General features: G+C 61.7%; 1 protein-coding gene across 4 annotated transcripts in view; it reads left to right on the top strand.

Annotated features, from left to right (window-relative positions):
- ACOX3 (acyl-CoA oxidase 3, pristanoyl) overlaps positions 1–13,077 on the top strand; it is a 42,296-nt gene extending 29,219 nt beyond the window's left edge. For all 4 annotated transcript variants that reach the window (XM_042937019.1, XM_042937020.1, XM_042937021.1 and 1 more), the window contains 5 exons: positions 2,118–2,233; positions 6,493–6,667; positions 7,751–7,818; positions 9,979–10,065; positions 12,630–13,077. In XM_042937019.1, coding sequence (XP_042792953.1) covers positions 2,118–2,233; positions 6,493–6,667; positions 7,751–7,818; positions 9,979–10,065; positions 12,630–12,749 — 566 coding nt within the window. In that variant the 3' untranslated portion in view covers positions 12,750–13,077. The remainder of the gene's footprint in view (positions 1–2,117; positions 2,234–6,492; positions 6,668–7,750; positions 7,819–9,978; positions 10,066–12,629) is intronic.
- The last annotated feature ends 6,060 nt before the right edge of the window (positions 13,078–19,137 follow it).

Below are 19,137 nucleotides of genomic sequence, written 5' to 3'. Positions count from 1 at the left end.
CTCGAGCTCTGTAGGACCGGGACACGAGACCCTTCAGTGCAGAGAGCCGCCTGCCGGGAAGGTGCAGAGGGTTTCCTTCAGCGGCGGGCGGGGGGTCACGGCTCTGCCTTCCGCATCTCCCCGCTTCCTCTGACCCGCAGGCCAGCGTGTGTGCCGAGGACGGGTTTCGCAAATGTCCCGGCGCCTTTGAGGACCTGTGCTGCCACCTGACACGAGGCCCGGTTCTTTCCTTTCCTTGGCTGATCTGCAGTCCAACCTGCGCTTCTCACAGCCGTGTGCGCACCAGGCAGAGGCTCGCCTCCTACCACCCGTTCAGCGGGTTCCGGGCCGCAGTCACGGGGCTCAGGCTCTGGAGTCCACGAGACCTACGGCTGGGCACTTGGCCTCTCCGAGCCTCAGTTTCCCCTGCAGTACACAGTCGTCCCCACGCTGCTCTGGGTGGGGCCTGGCCCACGGTGCGCTCTCACTGGGGGCCACCGCTCCAAGCCCTCCCTCGGGAGGGACGGAGCAGGGAGAACTCAGCTGTCTCCCCGGCGGCCGGCTCCGCGGGGGGTCTTGCGGGTTTAGAGGAGGTCGTGTGGGAGCACCGGGTGTGGGGGCACGGACGGAGAGCAGGCCACACCCAGACCCTGCCACGCCAGCCCGGGGGCTGGTGCCAGTCAGCCGAGCCTTGCTTTCTGGGCCCACCGAGGTTGGGGCCCCACCCTGGAAGGGGGGATCGGCCAGGAAACAGGGGTCTAGCAGAGGCAGTGTCGGGGGAGGCAGAGAGGTGGTTGGAAGGTGGCTGGCCGGCCTAGAGGGGCTTGCTGGACGGAGGGCTGGGTGAGAACAAAGCCCCCGGGGGGAGGGGAGGGGAGGGGAGGGGTGATGACACGGGGGGTTCTGGTGTCACTCGTGGAGCCAAGTGCCCGGCGGGTATGTCCAGATGCCCCGGGACCAGGAGGTGGGGCAGGGCTGTGCTCGCTGCAGAGGCTGGGGGTGGGAGGTCCTTCCTGCCTCTCCCAGCCTCCAGGGCCCCCGGCACTCCTGGGCTCATGGTCGCATCACTCCGCGTCTCCTCCATGCCCTGTGGCCCCCCCATATGTGTATCTCCCCTCTGACCCCATAGGACGCTTGTTGGATTTAGGGCCCGCACTCTCCAGGGGAGTCTCTAGAATCCTTAGCTGCTTACGGCTGCCTTTTCCCAAGAAAGACACTTGCAGGCTTCGCGTCAGGACGTGAGCGTGTCTTTTGGGGGCCCCCGCAGAGCCACCACACGTGGCCGGACTCTGGCACGGGCTCGAGGAGGCCCCAGAGGAACCGGGGTCGCCGTGTGCGCTCGGCGTGTGAGCTTTGTCTCGGCCCCGTGAGTGAGTTTATTTGTTCTTTCACGGACCTCTCAGTTGTGCTGAGACAGTCGAGTGTCCGCGGCAGGGCCCCGGCGAGTGCCGCCTGTCTTCCCCGGAAGCGGGCTGTGTGACTCAGGAGGAATCCCCGGGACCCTCCGCCCAGGCTTTGGGGCCGGACCCAGTGTGGCCAGGTCCCCGTGGTCCCTTCTGGGGGCCCCGCGCCGAGGGCGACCGCTGAGCACAAGGGCTCCCTGCGGCCCTTCCCTCTTCCAGCTCCTCCCAGCACGTGCCTGTCTGTCTACACTGTGGTGCCACCTCCTTTCTTGCCTAGAGCTCCTTGGGAGGAAGGCGCGTGGGCTGAGGCCCCGGGAGGGCCAGCGAGAAGCCCCCGCTCAGCTGCCCGCTAGTCCCAGGGAGACCAAGGGCCGTGCTGGCCACTGAACAGACACCCCTTCCTCCCGCCACTCGCCCGCCATCTGCCGCGAAGCCGTCCTCTCGTCCGTGCAGGGCCGTAGTGACACTGAGGCGACGCGCCCCGTCTCGTCACCCAGAACTTGCCGCCATCCCAAAGTGGCTTCGTGGCCCCGTGGCCTCAGCCGGAGCCAGAACGTGCCCTCCCCGGTGCCTGTCCCGGCCTGGGGCCTCCGTGTCCGTGAACCGGGCCCGCCTCGCACTCTCGCCACGAAGATCACTGTGCACCGTGCAGCCTCCGCCCCTCCTGCCCGTGTAAGTGCTCTGCACACGTGGGTGCTCTATCGTTACTTTCCCTTCTGTGTCCTTGTCTTGAAGTCCCGCTGGCGGCATACGAGTGGCTGGTCTGTTACCTGCTCCGAGAGAGTGTGCAAAAGGTAAACCAAGAAAAGAGATCAGGAAGCAGTGATTTTGAAGCAAGAAACAACAGTCAGGTATGCGTGTTCTTGAAACTGCTTTTTGAATTTGCTTTGAATTTCTGTGCTGCCCTGTCCCCGTAAGCTGAATGTCCTGCTGGTGGCCGGCCAGGCCCTCCTGCCCGTGTGCCCTCAGGTGCACGACCTGTCTGCACCCTAGTTTGCTGCAGGGACCTTGCTGGATTGTGGGTGTCATGTTTAAAGTGCTCAGTGTCCTCGGGGCACCTGGGTGGCTCAGTCGGTTGAGCGTCCCACTTCAGCTCAGGTCACGATGTTGTGGTTTGTGGGTTCGAGCCCCGCGTCGGGCTCTGTGCTGCAGCTCGGAGCCTGAAGCCTGCTTCGGATTCTGTGTCCCCCTCTCTCTCTGCTCCTTCCCCACTCATGCTCTGTCTGTCTCTCTCAAATATAAACATTCAAAAAAAAATTTAAAAAAAAACAAAGTGCTCAGTGTCCAGAGCTGTCACTATTGGAGCTGGGACGCTGGGCTCTGGGGCCAGGCACCAGCCCTGGTCCCTCCCAGCCGACCAGCGACAGCTTGGTGACTCACATGAGGTCCCCCCGGCCCTGCACTTGGTTGCTCTCAGGTCATTACTGCCCTTCTCAAGGAGCCTCGGGTCCCAGGGTGGCTTTGGTTCTCGTGTTTGGTCAGGGCCAGCTCCTGGGTTCCGGAATCCACGGTATGGAGGCAGCCTGCTCTGAAACGCCCCCTGGCGTCAGGAGCTGGCCCGTCATGACCCAGGGTATTGTTGGGGAGGCCATGGATGAAGGAAACAAGAAGTCTCTAGAACTGATGGCGTCCCCTCTCCTTGGTCTCACTCCGTGAGGCTCTGTGTCGAGAACTCGGCGTCCTCATCCGCGCATCTGCAGATGCCCCCGCCCCCTCCCGTTACACTGGGACGGCGGCTTCCGTGCTCGGGTGGACAGGGCCAGAAGCAAAGCGGGTGGTGTCTCCCGGGACCTGCCGCGCACAACTGCCCAGGTGTGGAGCTCAGGGAACAGGATGGCGTCTTGACTGGAAAGGCCTGGAAGAGTAGACCCAGGTCGGCCCCAGGGCCTCAAGGAAGCGAATTCAGCAGGTGGCTGCAGTTAGCAAACTGTAGCTCGTGTCACAACGACCAAAACTGGGGGGGGGGGGGGGGGCAGGGAAATGATCCTTGTGGAATGGCTGGGGCCACGGCAGGCTTAGCCTTTTGGACAGCGACGGCAGCACGGTAGCTTGTCCCACGTCCCTCCGTTCTCTGCGTGTGAGGCCGTCACTGTTGACATGGAACAGGTCCTCCATTTCTGGAGGGGAGGAGGGTACAAAAGGCACCTCCATCCGGATGCCAGAGAGCTGCCCGGGGGTGGCTGTGGGTCTCCGTGCTGTCCCTCCGCCCCTGTGCCGGCCGGCCTGTGCCCGACACCCTGACGGCGGGCCCCGAGCAGGGGCGCAGCCGTTTTAGAAATAATTCACCCTTAGACCTTCATCGAAGGACCTCGTAGCAGCATTTCAGTGAGCGGCATGGCTGAAAAGGACGGAGAGGCCACAGCTGGCCCAGCCTGGGTTCTGGGTCCGGCAGAGGTGGGGTGCCTGGGGAGAGCTGCTGAGCTGACCGGCACTCAGAAGCTGGGGTGTAGCATGGGGAGCAGCCGTGAGGCCTGGAAGGGAGGTAATGACCCAAGAGCAGTCTGCATTTTCCGCACCTGGTCTGGATCACGGAGCATTTTAAGAGCGAGCACTGGGTCGTTTCCGACAGCCGAGAGCTCTCACGGCCGGGGCTGGACGTTCATGTGTCCCAGAGAAGACGCCGTCTCTTCCCGTATCATGACTGGACCAGCAGGACGGCGTGAGAAGAACGTGTCAGAGAACGCTGATGCAGCCTCGGCATGGGACCAGCCTTCTTAAGACAGGAAACCCAGAAGCTGTAGAAAAAAAACTGTCAGATCAGACTATGTAAACTTTCACTATTTCTATAAACAGAAATCAGGAGACAGACCACAGACTGGGGAAGCACGTACAGCATGACCCACAGACAGCGTCCCCGTTAGGGAAAGGGCTCCCGGGCGGGGAACCAGCCGCTGGCCCGAGGCGGCAGGCACGACAGTTGCTTAACCTGAACCAGGGCCACACGGGTCGAAGGACAGTGACCGGCGGGTCACGGAGGGAGTGAACCTGCTGTGTCCTTGGGGGCAGACACTGGCTGCTCTCGTGTCGTCCCAGCACGAGCTGGCCGGGACTCGGCGGGGGAGGCCGCCAGAGACCGCTGCCGTTCTGCTAACCCGCCACCTGCCCGCACACAGTAGGCTCTCGAATAGTTGCGTTTATTGCCTCTTTGGGCCGAGTAATCCCCTCCCGGGCTCAAAGTGAGAAAATGTGAACAGGTGGGCGGCAGAGACCCCCTCCCGGAGCCCCCCGTCCAGAGCCGTCTGCCTCGCAAACGCAGATGAGCTTTCCTCCCCCGGCCACACACGGGCTCCTCGCGTATTCTCATCTCGTGCCGGCCTCTCTGATGCGTAAGGAAATCGAGGCCAAGAGAAGTGCCCCGGCTCAGCTGTGCCGACGTCCACACCGGGACAGTTAGGAGTTAGTTTTTTGCCGGAAGTATCTGTCGCTTGTTAATGTGCAGATGTCCTCAGTGATCAGAGCACAGCAGAAATGAATACCTGGACCCCGGTTGGTTTAAACGTCGTGGGGGTGGGGGCTCGTGGGAGAGGGGAGCCCGGCACGGGGGACACTGTGGGGAGGGGACGGGGCTGGGGGCAGGGGCCACCCCTCCTGACTCTGCACGTGTGACCGGCCCTGCCTCTGAGTGCTCGCTCTCTGCAAACGGGGTCCCAGGTCCATTGCTGCGTAGTGACGGGTGACCCTCGGCCACATCGGGTCCGAGGTGTGCCTCGTCAGACTCCCAAAGGGGACGGTTAAACAGCACGGCGCTGGAGGGTCAGAAGACCACTTGGGAGCTGAACAGCAGAGCTGTGGCCCCACCGCGTGTCCCCGGCTAGTGGAGGTTGGGGGAGCAGGGGCTCCATCCGGACCCGTCCAGGGGCAAGGGGCCCCCCACAGTGTGGACACGTGGGCAGACAGTTCTCGGTGGGACGGGGGCCTGTCCTGTGCTCTGTGTGGTGCTCAACGGCGCCCCCACCTCTACCCACGAAGATGTCAACACCACCCCTGAGTTTTGAGAACCGGAGATGTGTCTGAGGTGGCAGACGTCCCTGGGGGCAGACTTAAGCGAGCAGAGAGCCCCTGACGTTGAGTGCAGCGGTCCTCGGGGGGTCTGGGGCCGCAGCCCACGGAAGCAGACCTGCCCTCTGGCCCACCGAGTCTCAGAGGCCACAGGCCTCTCCCGCTGGGCCGCGCCTCCCTCACACAGGCGTCCTGCCTCCCCGGCCGTCTGGACCTAGCACGTGCGGCCCTCACATCGTGGGCTCCACAGCCGTCATTGCGCAGATTCTCAGGTGACGCGCGGGGTGGCCGACGCCCAGCCAGCGGAGCCGTCCCCGCGTAGACGCGGCCCCTGAGGCTGCCGTGCGGAGGCGCCACCTGCTCGTTATAACAGGTCAGGTGATGCCAGTGCAGTTTTTCTGACTTAAAAAAATCCGGTCGGATGATCGAGTGGAGAAAGAAAAGCCGACGAGCAAAGCTAACAATGACCAGCAGGTACTTCGGATGCCGGGTGAAAAAGGAGACACCGGGCCCAGAGGTCTGCAGTGACCTCCTGCTTTCACAGACCCAGCCAGCGTCAGCACCGCGCCCGCAGATGAGACCCGGCCGGGGGCGGCCCCACGCCTTGGCCGCCCGTCAGCCGTCCCCGAACTTGGGGACAGATGTGCGAGTGGGATGGAGAAGCGGCTTCCTCAGCAGCCCAGGAGAGGGGGCACAGCGTCACCCCGAGGGGCTGGCCCGGGTCACCCGGCGACTTCTCCGTGGCTCCGGGCGCGGAAGGGGACCCGCGGCGTGCCCCCGTGCCTCCTGGGGGCGCAGTCGTGGCCGTGTGCTCCAGACGGGGCCGCTGGCGCCGGCTTTCCCGAGGCCTCGGAGAGCGTAAACGCCAGCTTCGAGCTGGGCATTCTGGCGGGCGGGCCCGTCCGCAGCGCTCCCGCGGGGGCGCTTCTCACGCCGTAACCCCTCCGTGCACCGCCTCACCTGCTGTCGTCGTCCCCGCGTCCGGACGTGCGCCGGAGCTCAGACCTCCGTCTGCGTTCCCGAGGGTTTCTTCCACCAGAAACCGCCGTGCCGGGAGCCCCGGCCGCCCGCTCACGGGGGTCGGTGGCCCCGGGCCGTGCTCTGTCTTCAGGTGTACCGCTGCCGTTCCCTGGCCCTGGCGTTCCTGGAGCTCACGGTGGTGCGGAGGTTCCACGAGTACGTGCACCAGCCCGGCGTGCCGCCCCCGCTGCGGGCCACGCTCCAGCGGCTCAGTGCCCTCTACGCCCTGTGGTCCCTGAACCAGCACACGGCCCTGCTCTACCGAGGTGAGGCCCTGCGGCCGCCCCTGAGCCCGCCTCCCCGCCCCGGCCCGCCCCGGCCCGCCCCGGAGTGCAGCCTGTACTGCCCGGGAGCCTTGGCCTCCTCGTCCTGAGCGGTCCTCACAGGCTGCGTGAGCCTGTGGGCAGATGAGGAGCTCCAGCCCCGTGGTAAGAAAAGCGGCATCAGGACGATGTTGCCGACGTAGTTTCGCTTTCACTCAGGGTCCCTTTGAAGTCCACTTCCAGTTCAGAGAATATTCCAGAAGGCCCACATTAGCCAGACAGGGAGTTGGTTACCCACCCCTCGAGTCCCATAGGTCCTACACAGACACAAGCCCAGGCTGCTGGGAGGCACCCTCAGGAACGCCCAGCCTGTGGACCCAGGAGGGCAGCCTGGAGGAGGTGGTGTGTGGGCTGATTCCCGGGAGATTGGTGAACATGGGGCAAGCCTGAGCTTCCCAACCTGTTTTCATTATTGTCCTTCCAAGGAGAGACTTTAGACCTTTTTCCCCAATCTCCCTCCGGACACGTTCATGCTGCAGACAGCCTGCCTGTGTGTCTGTAAGTGTCCTGTGCGTGCATCCGGCCTGGTGAGGAGTCAGCCTGTGTGCCCTACTCCCCTTGCCAAGAGCCAGGTTCCCCCTCGGGGCTGGTGTTGCCCCCGGAGGCCACGAGAGCTCATGCGAGGCTAGCAGAGGGGAGAGCGGTTCAAACAGAGGGTGCGGCAGGTGCAGGGCAGGAGACCGCGTGCTTTACGACACAACTCCCAGTGACGGGCAGTTTCCATCACAAAAGGCAAAGGAAAGATTCTGTGGCAAATGTGCTCTGAAATGCACAGGCTGCATGCTTGGGCCCACTAGACGCCGCCGCAAGCCGGCCACGGTGGTGGCCGTGGCCTCCAGGCGCATGCGCAGTGATGGGACAGGGACGTGGGAGCCCTGGCCCCGGCCAGTGTGTTCCTGGAAAAGGGCTGCAGCCGGGCCTGGGGGGCAGGGAGCCCTCCTGCAGCGGGGGCGGGGCGGGACGCCCGGAGGGGCCTGCGTGGCCGCAGGGCACCAGTGCCCAGTGTGACCCTCCCTCTGCTTACAGGTGGCTACTTTTCTGGTGAGCAGGCGGGTAAAATGATCGAGAACACCATCCTGGACCTGTGCGCACAGGTGAGTCGCGATCACCCTCCTGTGATTCACCCGCGTTCCAGGTAACCGCTGCCTGGTGACACACACACAGAGGCGTGCGTGCGACTTTGGGCCAGAACGGGAAAATAGGCTCGTGTCAGAAATGTTAGGCAAAGCGTGATTTTTAGGGAGCGTCTTAGAATCCGGACTCTGTAATACACTGTTTTACAGCTACCTGGGTAATTCTTTTTTCGAGCCTTCCAAGGTACTCGGTGGCCAGCTTAAATTCATTTCGTGGCTTATTTAGTTATTTATTTAGGTACTTAGTGCACAGGAGCGAGTGGGGAAGGGGCAGGGAGAGGGAGAGAGAGGATCCCAAGCAGGTTCCGTGCTGTCAGCGCACCGCGGAGCCCGACCTGGGGCTCGATCCCGCGAACCATGAGATCATGACCTGAACCGTAATCGGGAGTCGGACGCCTAACCGAGCCACCCAGGTGCCTCGTTATTTTTTTGTGTATTGTACTCTTTGACCTTTGTCGTCCAGAAAGGTCAGGTGGGTCCAGCCCCCGCTTTATGTTCGTGTGGCACCATATCCAGTGGGAACGCCTACGGGGGTGGATGTGTCCTGGGGCCGTGCTGTCCCTTGTGACCACCACAGCCCCGTGGGCGGCTGGCAGGTGAAAGTGTGCCCAGCGTGGCTGAGGGTGTCTGTCCTTACTTTGAACCGATTTGCAGTTAAAGGGCCACACGTGCTGGTGCTGCCCTGTCGGGCCCCCGCAGGTAGCTGCGTCCTCTGTCTTCCTGACGTTGGGCAGTTAAGTCAAGGCCCCGCCGGCATTTTATCAGACGTCTCAATGGCCGGTGACGGGCCACCTCATTTGTCCCCTCTCCGTGCTCGGAGCTGATGTAGTCCCAGGTGCCCCCTCTCCCCGGACCCCTCGTGAGTGTGCTCCCTCTGCCTCCTGGTTTCTGGATCAGCGTCTGTGGCTGCACCGCCCCGGCGTGTGGCCACGTTTACTGTTCCTCGAGCAAAACCAGCGACCACAGGGATTTCCTGTGTGGGCTCCGCGGGGGCCAGCTGCCGTTCACAAGGAGTGCGGCGGGTGTTCCTCTGCTCTCAAACAGCTGAGCCCCCCGAGACCCCCGCCCGGTGACCGTGACCCCCGCAGGCAGGTGGTCACGTGCACGGTGTGCGGCCGACGCCTCGTCTCCGTCCACCGCCTGGCAGGGCCAGGTCCCCATTCTCGCTCGGGGAGGCCCGGGTCGGGCAGGCGGAGGGGCGCCAGCCCGGGCCGGTGGGTCACGTGGGCCTCGTGGGCGGGTGTGCGGCCTCGGCCGAGGTGCGCGGTGAGACGGAGACCCCACGCACGGCCCCCGAGCCGGACCGTTTCCTTGTCTGGACGAGGGGCCTTGCTCCGCTGACGGCTCCAGGCTTGTTCATGCGAGGCCCGAGGGGCAGAGGGCACGCAGCCGCGGGGCGGACAGGCGGGGGCGCTAAAGAGCAGCCCCTGAGCCCCCGCGGGTGTTCTCCTTTCCTGTGCTTCGCGGACTCCGTTGTCCCGCGCTGGCCGCCTGCTTGCCTCCATCGCTGAGGCTGCCCCCCTCCAGGGCTCCGGTCAGTGCAGCCGGGACACTTCACGGTTACTTTCGGAAAAAAACGCTTCTGCGTTTCAAGAAAGTCCTTGGGAGGCTCCTCACATAAGTTCCACGTGTCCCAGTGAAAGGCGACTCGCACGAGGGGAGAGCCATAAAAGCACTGTGCACCGGCCGCCTTCGTGGGACAGCCTTCCCGGGCCCCCGTAAACGCCTTCCCCGTCACATTTTTTCCGGACATACTTTCCTCTGCTGCGGCGGCAGCTGCCCAGATGGGTCAGGATTCAGACACAAATCTCGGAGGACGGCTGCCAGTTAGCGAGCCTGCAGGACGCTTTTACGAGGGGCCCCTACCTTACTGAAAAGCAGTTAACACGCTGGAAGTCCTGAGTGATTAGCAACGTGGTGAAAATATTCAGACGCGCCCCCGGGGGATCTGTAGTCCAGGCCAACGAAGAGATAATGCGTTACTGGCCGAGCCGCGCGCGCGCCTGCTGCGGTCAGCGTTGCTAGCGGGTCGTGGCAACAGGCGGCCTGGGCTCTGTTTCTTAGGGGTTGCCATGGAGATTTGCAGGGGTTGCCAGGCATACGGACTTTGTTTCCCAACAGCTGAAAGACGACGCCGTTGCCCTGGTGGACGTGATCGCCCCTCCCGACTTTATCCTGGACTCACCGATTGGCAGAGCCGACGGCGAGGTGAGCGCAGCTGTCCCCCTGCGGCCCGGCGGGAACGGCCGTGTGTCCGAGCGCGAGCGGGGGCCTCTCCGGGGGCTGGTGGGGGCTGTGGCAGAGCCCGAGATGCCGACGTGGGCCCGGAGCGCCCTGGCGCCTTCTGGGGACTTGTCACGCTCGGGCGGCGGTGGAGGGAGCGGCCGGGAGATGCCTGGGGTGACTTAGCCATCCTGCCCCCCCCCCAGCCCGCCTTCCTCTGAGATGGGGGCGGCGGCACCACCTTCGTCGGCCCGGGGCGCCAGGTCAGCACAGGCCCTCGTGCAGCCCTCGCGCTCACACCCCCGGGGGCCTGTTCCCGTGCTGGCTCCTGACCCCTTCTGGCCACCGGGCGCTCACCCCTCGTTCCTTCACTTCCCGGCAGCCCCCCCTCGGCTCCCCGATCTGTCCTGTCACGCCATGCTGCAGGATGATTTCTTAAAGTGATCCCGTCGGGCTGCTCTTCTGTTGAGCCCTCATACCGGAAACTGCAGGCACACGGCCCTTCCCACACCCCCAGCCTGGCGGCCTGACCTCTGCCTGGTTCTCCGAGGTCATTTTATGCCGTGCTCCTCCGGCCCTCTGGACTCCAGCCTCACCATCCCTCTCTGTTGTGGTGTGTGAGCTTTCCCACCCCAGGGCCTTTGTACCTGCTGTTCCTGGAGCACTTCCATTCATTGGGTCCAAGCAGAATGCCCCCTCTCAGGTCTTCTCTGGCTCCAACCAAAGTGCCCCCCCACAGGCGTGTGACACCCCCCCAGGCGTGTGCCCCCACCTTGTCCTGCCGTGTGATCCTTGTGCTCGTTACTGAGCCAGCTCATAACTCTGTGTGCTGGCTGATGCCCAGCACCGCGCTACCAACAGGCGGCCCCGTGTTTGCCCCTGTGTTACCACGGGGGCGTTTCAGTGTGTTAAAGTCACTTACCTGAGGTCTCGCGACTGTGAGCAGTGGAACAGGACTGACTCCCGCCTGACCCCCGACCCCCAAGACCGTGTGTTTTCTGTGGGGACACGTGCCACTGACCCAGGCTCTGTTTCGATGGAAATCGGACAAAAGGGGACAGGACCCCTGCACGCGTGTTCAGGGGAACGCTGGAGTCGGTACTTTGCAAGATCACATCCGGGAAGGGGGCACGGCCCAGGCCACACGTGGGGTTGGGATGGTGCACTGGGCCCCGGGGTGGGCAGGACAGAAGTCCCCCGTTGACTCAGGCTGGCAGGGGGACAGTGGCCCCCGCAGAGGCCTGCCGTCCTCGCGCTGCAGGGTTGGGCGTCTGGCCCCCTCCCACACGGTGCATGTCGCACGCCCATCGTGCCGGGGAGAAACCCACCCTCCGGAGAAGCCACGTGGCCTGCCCACAGCTGCCCCGCCAGGGGCAACGGAGCCAGGGTTTGGGGACAGATCTACCGTCCTCTGGAGAGGAGGCAGGAGGCCGAAATGGGTCCCCGGTGTGGCCAGGGAGCCCTCAGGCGCACGGAGGAGGACGTGCCGACAAGGCCACGGGAGAGGGCTGGCCCGGGCCCGTGGGGGGCGCGTGAGGAGGAGACACGGCAGGGGCGGTGGCGTCACGGAGCGCGGGGACGTGGCCGCCCCCGGGGCCCTGAGCACAGGGGGGCGTTGGCGCTCGCAGAAGGCGCCAGTGCGGCTGGCCCACTCGAGCCCGTGCCCGTGCGGCTGCCCTGCAGAGGCAGCCAGGCTGACGGGCAGGAGAGCGACCGGTGCCCGGGGGGCACGTCCCGCGGTGTGGGGACCCCACGGTGGGAACCAGAGCCGGCCCGAGGCTCACCTGTCGGGGTGGTTTCTGTGGCACACACCATAGCCAGGTGCCGCCACGTGAGACGTTCGTCTTGAGTGAACGAACCCAGCCGCCAGAGGTTATTAGAGACGATCGTTAAGCGAAGCCCGAAGCTCCAAGCGGCCACGGAGCCCGTGCACCAGGCGAGCCCGAGTGTGTGCGTCTGGGAGGGAGCAGAGCACAGTGTCGGAGGCAAATTGCAGGCGCTTCTCCAAAGTAAAATCTGTCGATCCCAGCCAGGCACAGCGTAGGCCCCTTCCTTGTCTCCGCGGGCTGGAGGTCAGCCTGGGGGCCGGGTTTGGGGCGGGCGGAGGACCAGCCACCAGCTCCCGCGACGCTCACGGCCTTTCGTCCGGGACGGCGGCCGCTCTCCTTGTCCCGCGGGGCTGCCCAGCGGGAGGCAGTTGAGTGCGGAGGTCCCGGAGGAGGCGGCAAGCCGGACAGAGGGGGACAGCGCGTGCCGGGCGCCCGCCCCGCCGGCAGCCGCGTGGGGACAGGGCACGTCAGGGCCGAAGGCTAGCGCACGCTTGCAGAGTCCGGGCAGGAGGCGCGAGGAGCCGTCCTCGTAAACGCGTTCTACCCTTTGCTTTCGGTTAGAGAAAAAGATTTCCGTGCATTAGATCCCCTTAAAGTTTTCTAAAAGGTGACAGAACGTCCTGTGTTTTCAGCAAAAGCTAACGAGGGGGTTTGCGTCTGCCCCCTCGGCCGTTCTCAGGAACCTTGTGTATTGTTCACGCGTGTGCTCCTTGTTTGCAGCTCTATAAAAACCTCTGGACCGCCGTCCTTCAGGAGAGCAAAGTGCTGGAGCGGGCATCGTGGTGGGCAGAGTTTCCTGCCAGTAAGACCCACGTGGAAAGTCTGAAGTCGAGGCTGTAGGCGCTGAGCGAGCTCATCCAGCTGATGAGGACATTGACCTCAAATGCTGGTTCCGGAAGATACTGGAAATGGCTGCCGCCTTCTGAACGCTCGTCTGCTGGTCCCGTGCCCATCCCGTCTCCCGACCTCACCGGGAGGGCTCAGCCCCGGAGCGTGGGCCGGACGAGGCCGCCAGCCGCTCGTTATTAGAGGTTCTCTGGTCGGATGATCTTTTGCTTTCTGATTTTTCTACAAAGCTCTGCTTCGCTGAACGCTTAATGATGCCAGCGTGATGCTTTTTGTTAACTAATGTGACTTTATCAGGTAATTAAATTGTATTTTAATCATACCCGGATGACGTAGTGTTAGATGTTTAAGGAGAAGAAAATCTATTTCATGACTTCCTTATGCAAACATAGAAGTTTCCATCAGGGAAGTGTTTCCAAAGAAAAAAGACGCGTGACATCGGTCTGGTCAGTTTCCAGTCCTGACCCGCCGGCCGCGTGCACGTTGCTGTCTAGCGGTCTGCTGCTCGGGTGGGTCTGTTGCACAGTCAGCCAGCGGCTCAGAGCTCCCCACGCCGCGCGTGAGTGCGAGCTCCTTCCGGCGGGGGCCAGGTCAGAGGTTGCCAGACACCCACCCGGTCACTTGTGTGTCCCAGCCCCAGATGACGGGCTTGGGGGCCCTTCTCCGTTTTGGGGGTCTGCCCCTTGGCCTGAGCACAGCAGGCACATGTGACCCAGGCGCCCGCAGAGCACCAAGCGGACGAGGACGGAGTCTTATCTTCCCAAACAGCCCAGAGTGGCCCTGAGCTCTGTTTCCAGCTTCGGAAATCCCCTGGGTGGTGACCCTGACTTCTCAAGCCTCAGCCGCCATGCCTAGAAAAGCGGGACCCCCCCCCCCAATCCCCGAGCCCCCAGGGCTGCCAGGAGCACATCAGTGGGTAACAGGGGCGACTTCCGATGAGCACTTACTGCGTGCAGGGACTTTGCTGTCCCCACCTCCTTGGACCCTCAGACGACGGTGTGAGGGGAGTCGTGTTACCGTGCCCGCTGACCCCCAAACGCCTAAATCACCGCCATGGGCCAAACAGCCAGGAAGTGGGGGGCTGGCCCGGGCACGAGGTCCCCTGCATGGCGTCCCAACATCGTTGGCCCAGCACGGGGCTGGCATGTCATACAGACTGGAAATCCGGCCGTGCAGTCGACACGTGGCCCTTGGGCACTGGGAACCGTCAAAGAAAACAACTCCACTCTCAGAGATAACCCCTGGCCATGTGTTCATTTACTCTGGGGCCAAAGGGCAAAGGATTCGGTCCCTCGTGGTCCTCATTGGCCGGATTGGCCCCCGCCACTCCGAGGCACGAACGTTGACGGACTTGTGCCCACCGCTTGGGGCCTGGTGGGTGGTTCATCCCTGGGGCGCCCCATTCCCGAGGCCCCCTCTGTGTTTGTGCACTCGCCTGTGTGCATGTGATTCCCCTAACAGAAACGGGGTCATCCTCTTGCCGCCCTCCCTTTCCTGCTTAAAGCCACACCTCGGGCATTCCCCTATCCAGCAGCCCGAAGGTTCAAGTCCACAAGCCTCCTGAGGGACGCAGACGTTAGGGTTTCTGCTCCGAGCAGCTCCGTGCACGGGTCCGCCCCTGGAGGCCGGCTCGCTGGGACCAGCGCCTTGAGGGTGGGGTTTGTGATGCCATGGTGGAGTCACAGACGGTGGCACCAGGGTGGCCAAGCATAGGGTGAGAGCCAGGCGGGGCCAGATCGCCTGGGCGGATCCCCGTGTGTCCCTGGTGAAACCACACGCACCAAAGCCTGCCAGTTCTGCGGTTTGTCGGCCTTGAAATGGGCTGATACAGAAGCAGACACAGGCCTGGCCCACACACGGCAGCTGGGGTGGGGGGTGTCTCTGTGTTACCACACTGCTCCCTCGCCCCTCCCTGCAGTGTCCTCCTGGTTCCAGTCTGAGAGGTAAAGAGCCCTGACAGCTCCTGGGCAGGTGCACCCTTCTCTGCCCCCCACTGAGGCTGCACGGGTCTTTTCATCCATTTAGAGACTATTTCTATGTGTTCTGTGATGACTGTCCCTTCTTGGTTTTTTTGCCTAATGGAGCCTTTCGATTTTACGATATTTTGTTGATTTTAAACATACTTTTTACATATTAAGGACAATAAACCTGAACATATATGTATGGTCTATATGACTCTTCTTTATTTATCATCTGCCTTTTAATTAATTTTTTTCTTTTTGCTTTAACATGATGTTTAAAATAAAATTTGAAATCGTATATACATAAAACTAAGAATCTTTTCTGCCCCGGCCTTTGAGGTCATGCTTGGAAAGTTCTCTCCCACACCAAGATTGTTGCTATTTCCATTTATTTTTCTCAGTGTGCATCACAGTATTTAACTGACCAGGAAGTCGCTTGGAGGTACGGTGTGAGGTAGGGATCCAGGATAGCTGGCCCCTCGCATGGACCAACCAGAACGGCCAGCTGCATCAAATGCCAGAATCATGGATGTTCCAGGGCCTATTTCTGCCTTTTTCTAGTTTATTGCCTTTTCTGACGTCAGCTCCTCCTGCTTCCGTTACTGTGGCTTTTGTACTTTTCAGTATCCTTTGGAGCAGGTAAAGCCGTGTTGCTCATCTTTTGAAAAACATTTCTTAAGTATGCACATTTTAATTTTGGTATCGTTTCGTCCTTGCGAGCTCTCCTTTCCCCAGATTAATGAACCATTCTTTGGAATTCGGGGGTTTTGTTTAACTTATAGATCACTATCAGGAGAATTTATATCTTTATGGCGAGTAGTCTTCCCACCTAAGACCATTTTTTCAGGTTTTTAATAAAAGGCTGTCTTGTTTTGGTATGTTTACTTTGTAACTGGTCCCTTACAAAAAACCTTAATTATAATAGTCTTTCACTGATTCTCTTTGGTTTTCTCTGTATGTCATTGGCAAATACCGATGGTTTGGCCATTACCTTTCCAAAACTTTCACCGGGCATTTAACCTTCCTGGCTAGCATCTGCCGGCCCTGCCGGAACAGTTTACTTACAGGTGATGGTGGCACCCTTTGTCTGGTCTCAGACGTTCAGGAAATGCCTTCAGCGGTTTGCGTCGGTGCGATGCTGGGGGGTGGCGAGGGGGGTGTATGGCAAAGGCAGAAGACCACGCGAGGGACCTTCTCTCTTTGCACACAGGTGTGTGCTCGTGGCCGGATGTCGGACTCCCCGAGGACAACGGCTGCAGAGCGAGGTCCTCTCAGACGAGGAGCCGGCCTCCTGCGGCTACGTGGGGCCGGTGGGTGGATACAAATGGAAACCACACCAGCATGAAGAAAAACCTGCCAAACCCCATCATCGTTTGTGAGAGCCCATTAACATCCTGGGATTGAGGTCTTCCTTGTGGCCACCACGGTGGCTGTTGGGCCCTCTGTTATCGTGGGACATGTCATTGATGTTTGGTGACTGTCACTTTTGATGTGCTTCTGATAGCCCGGCCTAAGTCTAGTCACCTTTACCCTGGTCTTTTTTATCCCGCCGGGACCACCCCTTCCACAAAGTCAGCATGCACCCAGCACCCAGCCGCACCTGGCACCACGCAAGGGCAACGGGCGTGCGTCCCGTCCCCAAGCCTCCCTTCCGCGAGACTTGGCGCACGCAGCCGTTTGGACATTGCCCACGCTCCATGCGGACTGTGTCCCGCCAGACGGTGGGCCCTGTCAGAAGACACAGGAGGCCACACGGCTTCAGGCAACGTCCTCCGGGCACAGGAGCAGCTCAAGGCAGGCCACCCGGGCCGACAGACCCCGCGCAGGGAGCCCCGGCGTCAGACCGGCCCCCCGGTCACCTGCAGAACAGCCCTGCCGGGTGGCTCCTGACTGTGTGTGTGAGGTCCACTCTCCATGGGGGGCAGGAAGACACCCTCAGTCTCTGGATCGGGGACTCCCGGCCACGTGGTGCAGCCCAGCGAGCCCACGCAGCCCCTGCTTCGCGTTCACATTCTCCCTATGGCCACCGGCCATCATCGAAACTTCTATGCGGGGACTCTTCTCGGCTGTGGGCACTGATCCTGAGTCCAGGAGGTCAGGGAGGCCCTGTGAGAACCCAGGGGTCCCGCCGGCTGCCAGGAAAACTCTCCTGCCCCGCTTCCCTTCAAGCACAAGGACGGACCTCAGCTGGTTCCTGTCGCGCCAGGCTGCCCAGCGGCCCAGGGAGGTGGCCCAGCTCTGAGAGCCCCAGAGGCAGGCAGTCCTGGCCCCGTGAAATGGTATGTGAGCACAGTCACTCCCTTCACGTGCTCGCGCGTAGAGCTAGGCTCGCCAGTCTCTTGGGGAGGGGCCCACGTTGTGCCGAACTGCTTGCTTTGCAAGAGGAAACCTGAGTGGGCGCCTACAAAGGCCGGAGGCTTGGGGCGTGAAAACAGGACGCGAGAACAGTCCCTGGGTATGTGTCCCAAGTGCCCGAATTCAGTTCGCAAACAGTTCTGACATCTCTCGAGATCTTCCCCTGAGCAAGGCTTGCAGAAACAAAGTCAGTTTTCGGGACTGTTTTCTCAGGTCATCGTCCTTAAACGCCCTAGCCCGATGTTCCTTCTGGCAGCCCGGAGAGGCTGGTGGCAGCGTCTGGAGAGGACCAGCTTTGGAGGTGGGTCCAGGTTCAAGGCCTGTGTGGTCACTGGGTGTGAAGGCTTGGGCACACTGCTTCCCGTTCCTGAGGGTGTTTGCTCCTTTATAAGTCATAGTCCCGAGCATGTGGAAGGCCTACAGCTCACTGACCAGGACCCTTGTGACCGGGCACTGTGGCCAGTGGTGATGTGCAGAGTCTGAGGACCCCCACCTCTGTTATGGGCCTGGATTCTGGGGAGAACGGGGTAGTCAGTGACCCTGGGGACGGGAAGAGCCGTCCCATGGCCTTTACAAAGATGCCAAGATGGGAAATGACCCTGTGTGGTCCCACCAGCTGCCCACACGCGCCCAGGGGCCAGCTCTGCTCTTGGCCTCCAGCCCTCCCACCTCAAAAGAGGGTCTTTTCCAGGAACCAGGGTGGCCACAGCAGGAACTTCACGTGGCTCCAGGCTGGCCCTTTCCCCGTGGATCCTGGACCTGCATAGAGGGCCACCCCTTGGGAGCGCCCTGGTTACGTGGTCTTTGTCTCCGTATGGGCACCCCCAACACCCGGTCATCAAGGGCCAGGGGTCTGGTGGGCAGTTTGCTCCATCCCTGGGTGCCGCTTGGCTGCCCACGTGACTTTCCAGCCCCAGGATAGCCGCTGGGCACCGCGCCCGAGCCTGGCGCCCTCGGTGTCCTTCCTCGGGGCTTCTGTGTGGATGCAGGTGTCGTACTGGGAAGGATCTTGCTTCCCACTTCATGTGACAGCTACTGTGGACCATTACTTTCCCTGCCCAGCCGTCCCCCTTTTCCCAAAAGGGATTACGTGACATTCCTCCTCCTCCGTGTCATAGCCCAGAATTCCCTGGAAAACACTGACTGGTTTGTGGTCAGTCTTCCCACCAGCCTGGAAGCTCATTAAAGTCAGGGATTGGATCGGATCTGAATCTTCCATTGCCTTCAGCGCCCAGCACAAGACCACTCATGGGAAGCGTTTGGCAAGCACTGAAGGGGGGCATGGATGGATGGATGGGTGGATAGATGGGTGAGTGGGTAGGTGAATGGGTGAGTGGATGGGTGGGTGGGTGGATGGATGGGTGGGCGAGTGGGTGAGTAGAAGGATCGATAGAAGGGTGGATGGATGGGTGAATGTTGGGTGGCTGGGTGGGTGGGTGGATGGATGGATGGATGGGCGTGTGGATGGGGGATGGGCGGGTGGACAGATGAATCAATGAGTTAAATGAAAAAGATGAATGAGTAAATGAATGAATGAATGAATGAATGAATGATTTGGGTGGGTCTAGATATTCCACAGGGAAGGAGGACCATTTTGGCCCCAAGTTCCTTAGCGATGGGCATATACAGCCATGGTCTCATCACTCTACCAAGTGGGGCGACTCACCCCTCCCCATAGGAGACACGGGCTTTCCTGTCACTAGCCTGGGTTTGTGCTGTTGCTTCGGCCCCCACGCTGACCCCTCCCCACCCCTGCCACCTTTCCAGCCCCAGTGCTGGCTGCAGCTCCTGGTTAGCCGCCCCTGGGTGGGGCTGCCTCCCTCTGGACCAGGGAGGGGGTTCTTGTTGAGCCCCTCACAGGGCCCCGCCCATGAGGTGCTGGGTGGAGGGAGGGGTGAGCAGAGGGGTGGACGCGTCCTTCACCCCAAGGACGGATGGAGTCCCATCTCCAGCAGGCATGCCCTGTGGACAGCCTCAAAACCGATGCTGGAGCCCTAGGACCAGACAGAGCTCAAGAGCCGGTGAAAAACCCGTCTTTCGTCTTGCAACGTCATTGCAGTTGAAAT

This window comes from Panthera leo, chromosome B1, assembly GCF_018350215.1.
Source record: "Panthera leo isolate Ple1 chromosome B1, P.leo_Ple1_pat1.1, whole genome shotgun sequence".
Taxonomy (NCBI): Eukaryota; Metazoa; Chordata; class Mammalia; order Carnivora; family Felidae; genus Panthera; species Panthera leo.
The sequence above is the reverse complement of the archived record's forward strand: the minus strand, read 5'-3'. Positions and strand labels throughout refer to the sequence as shown.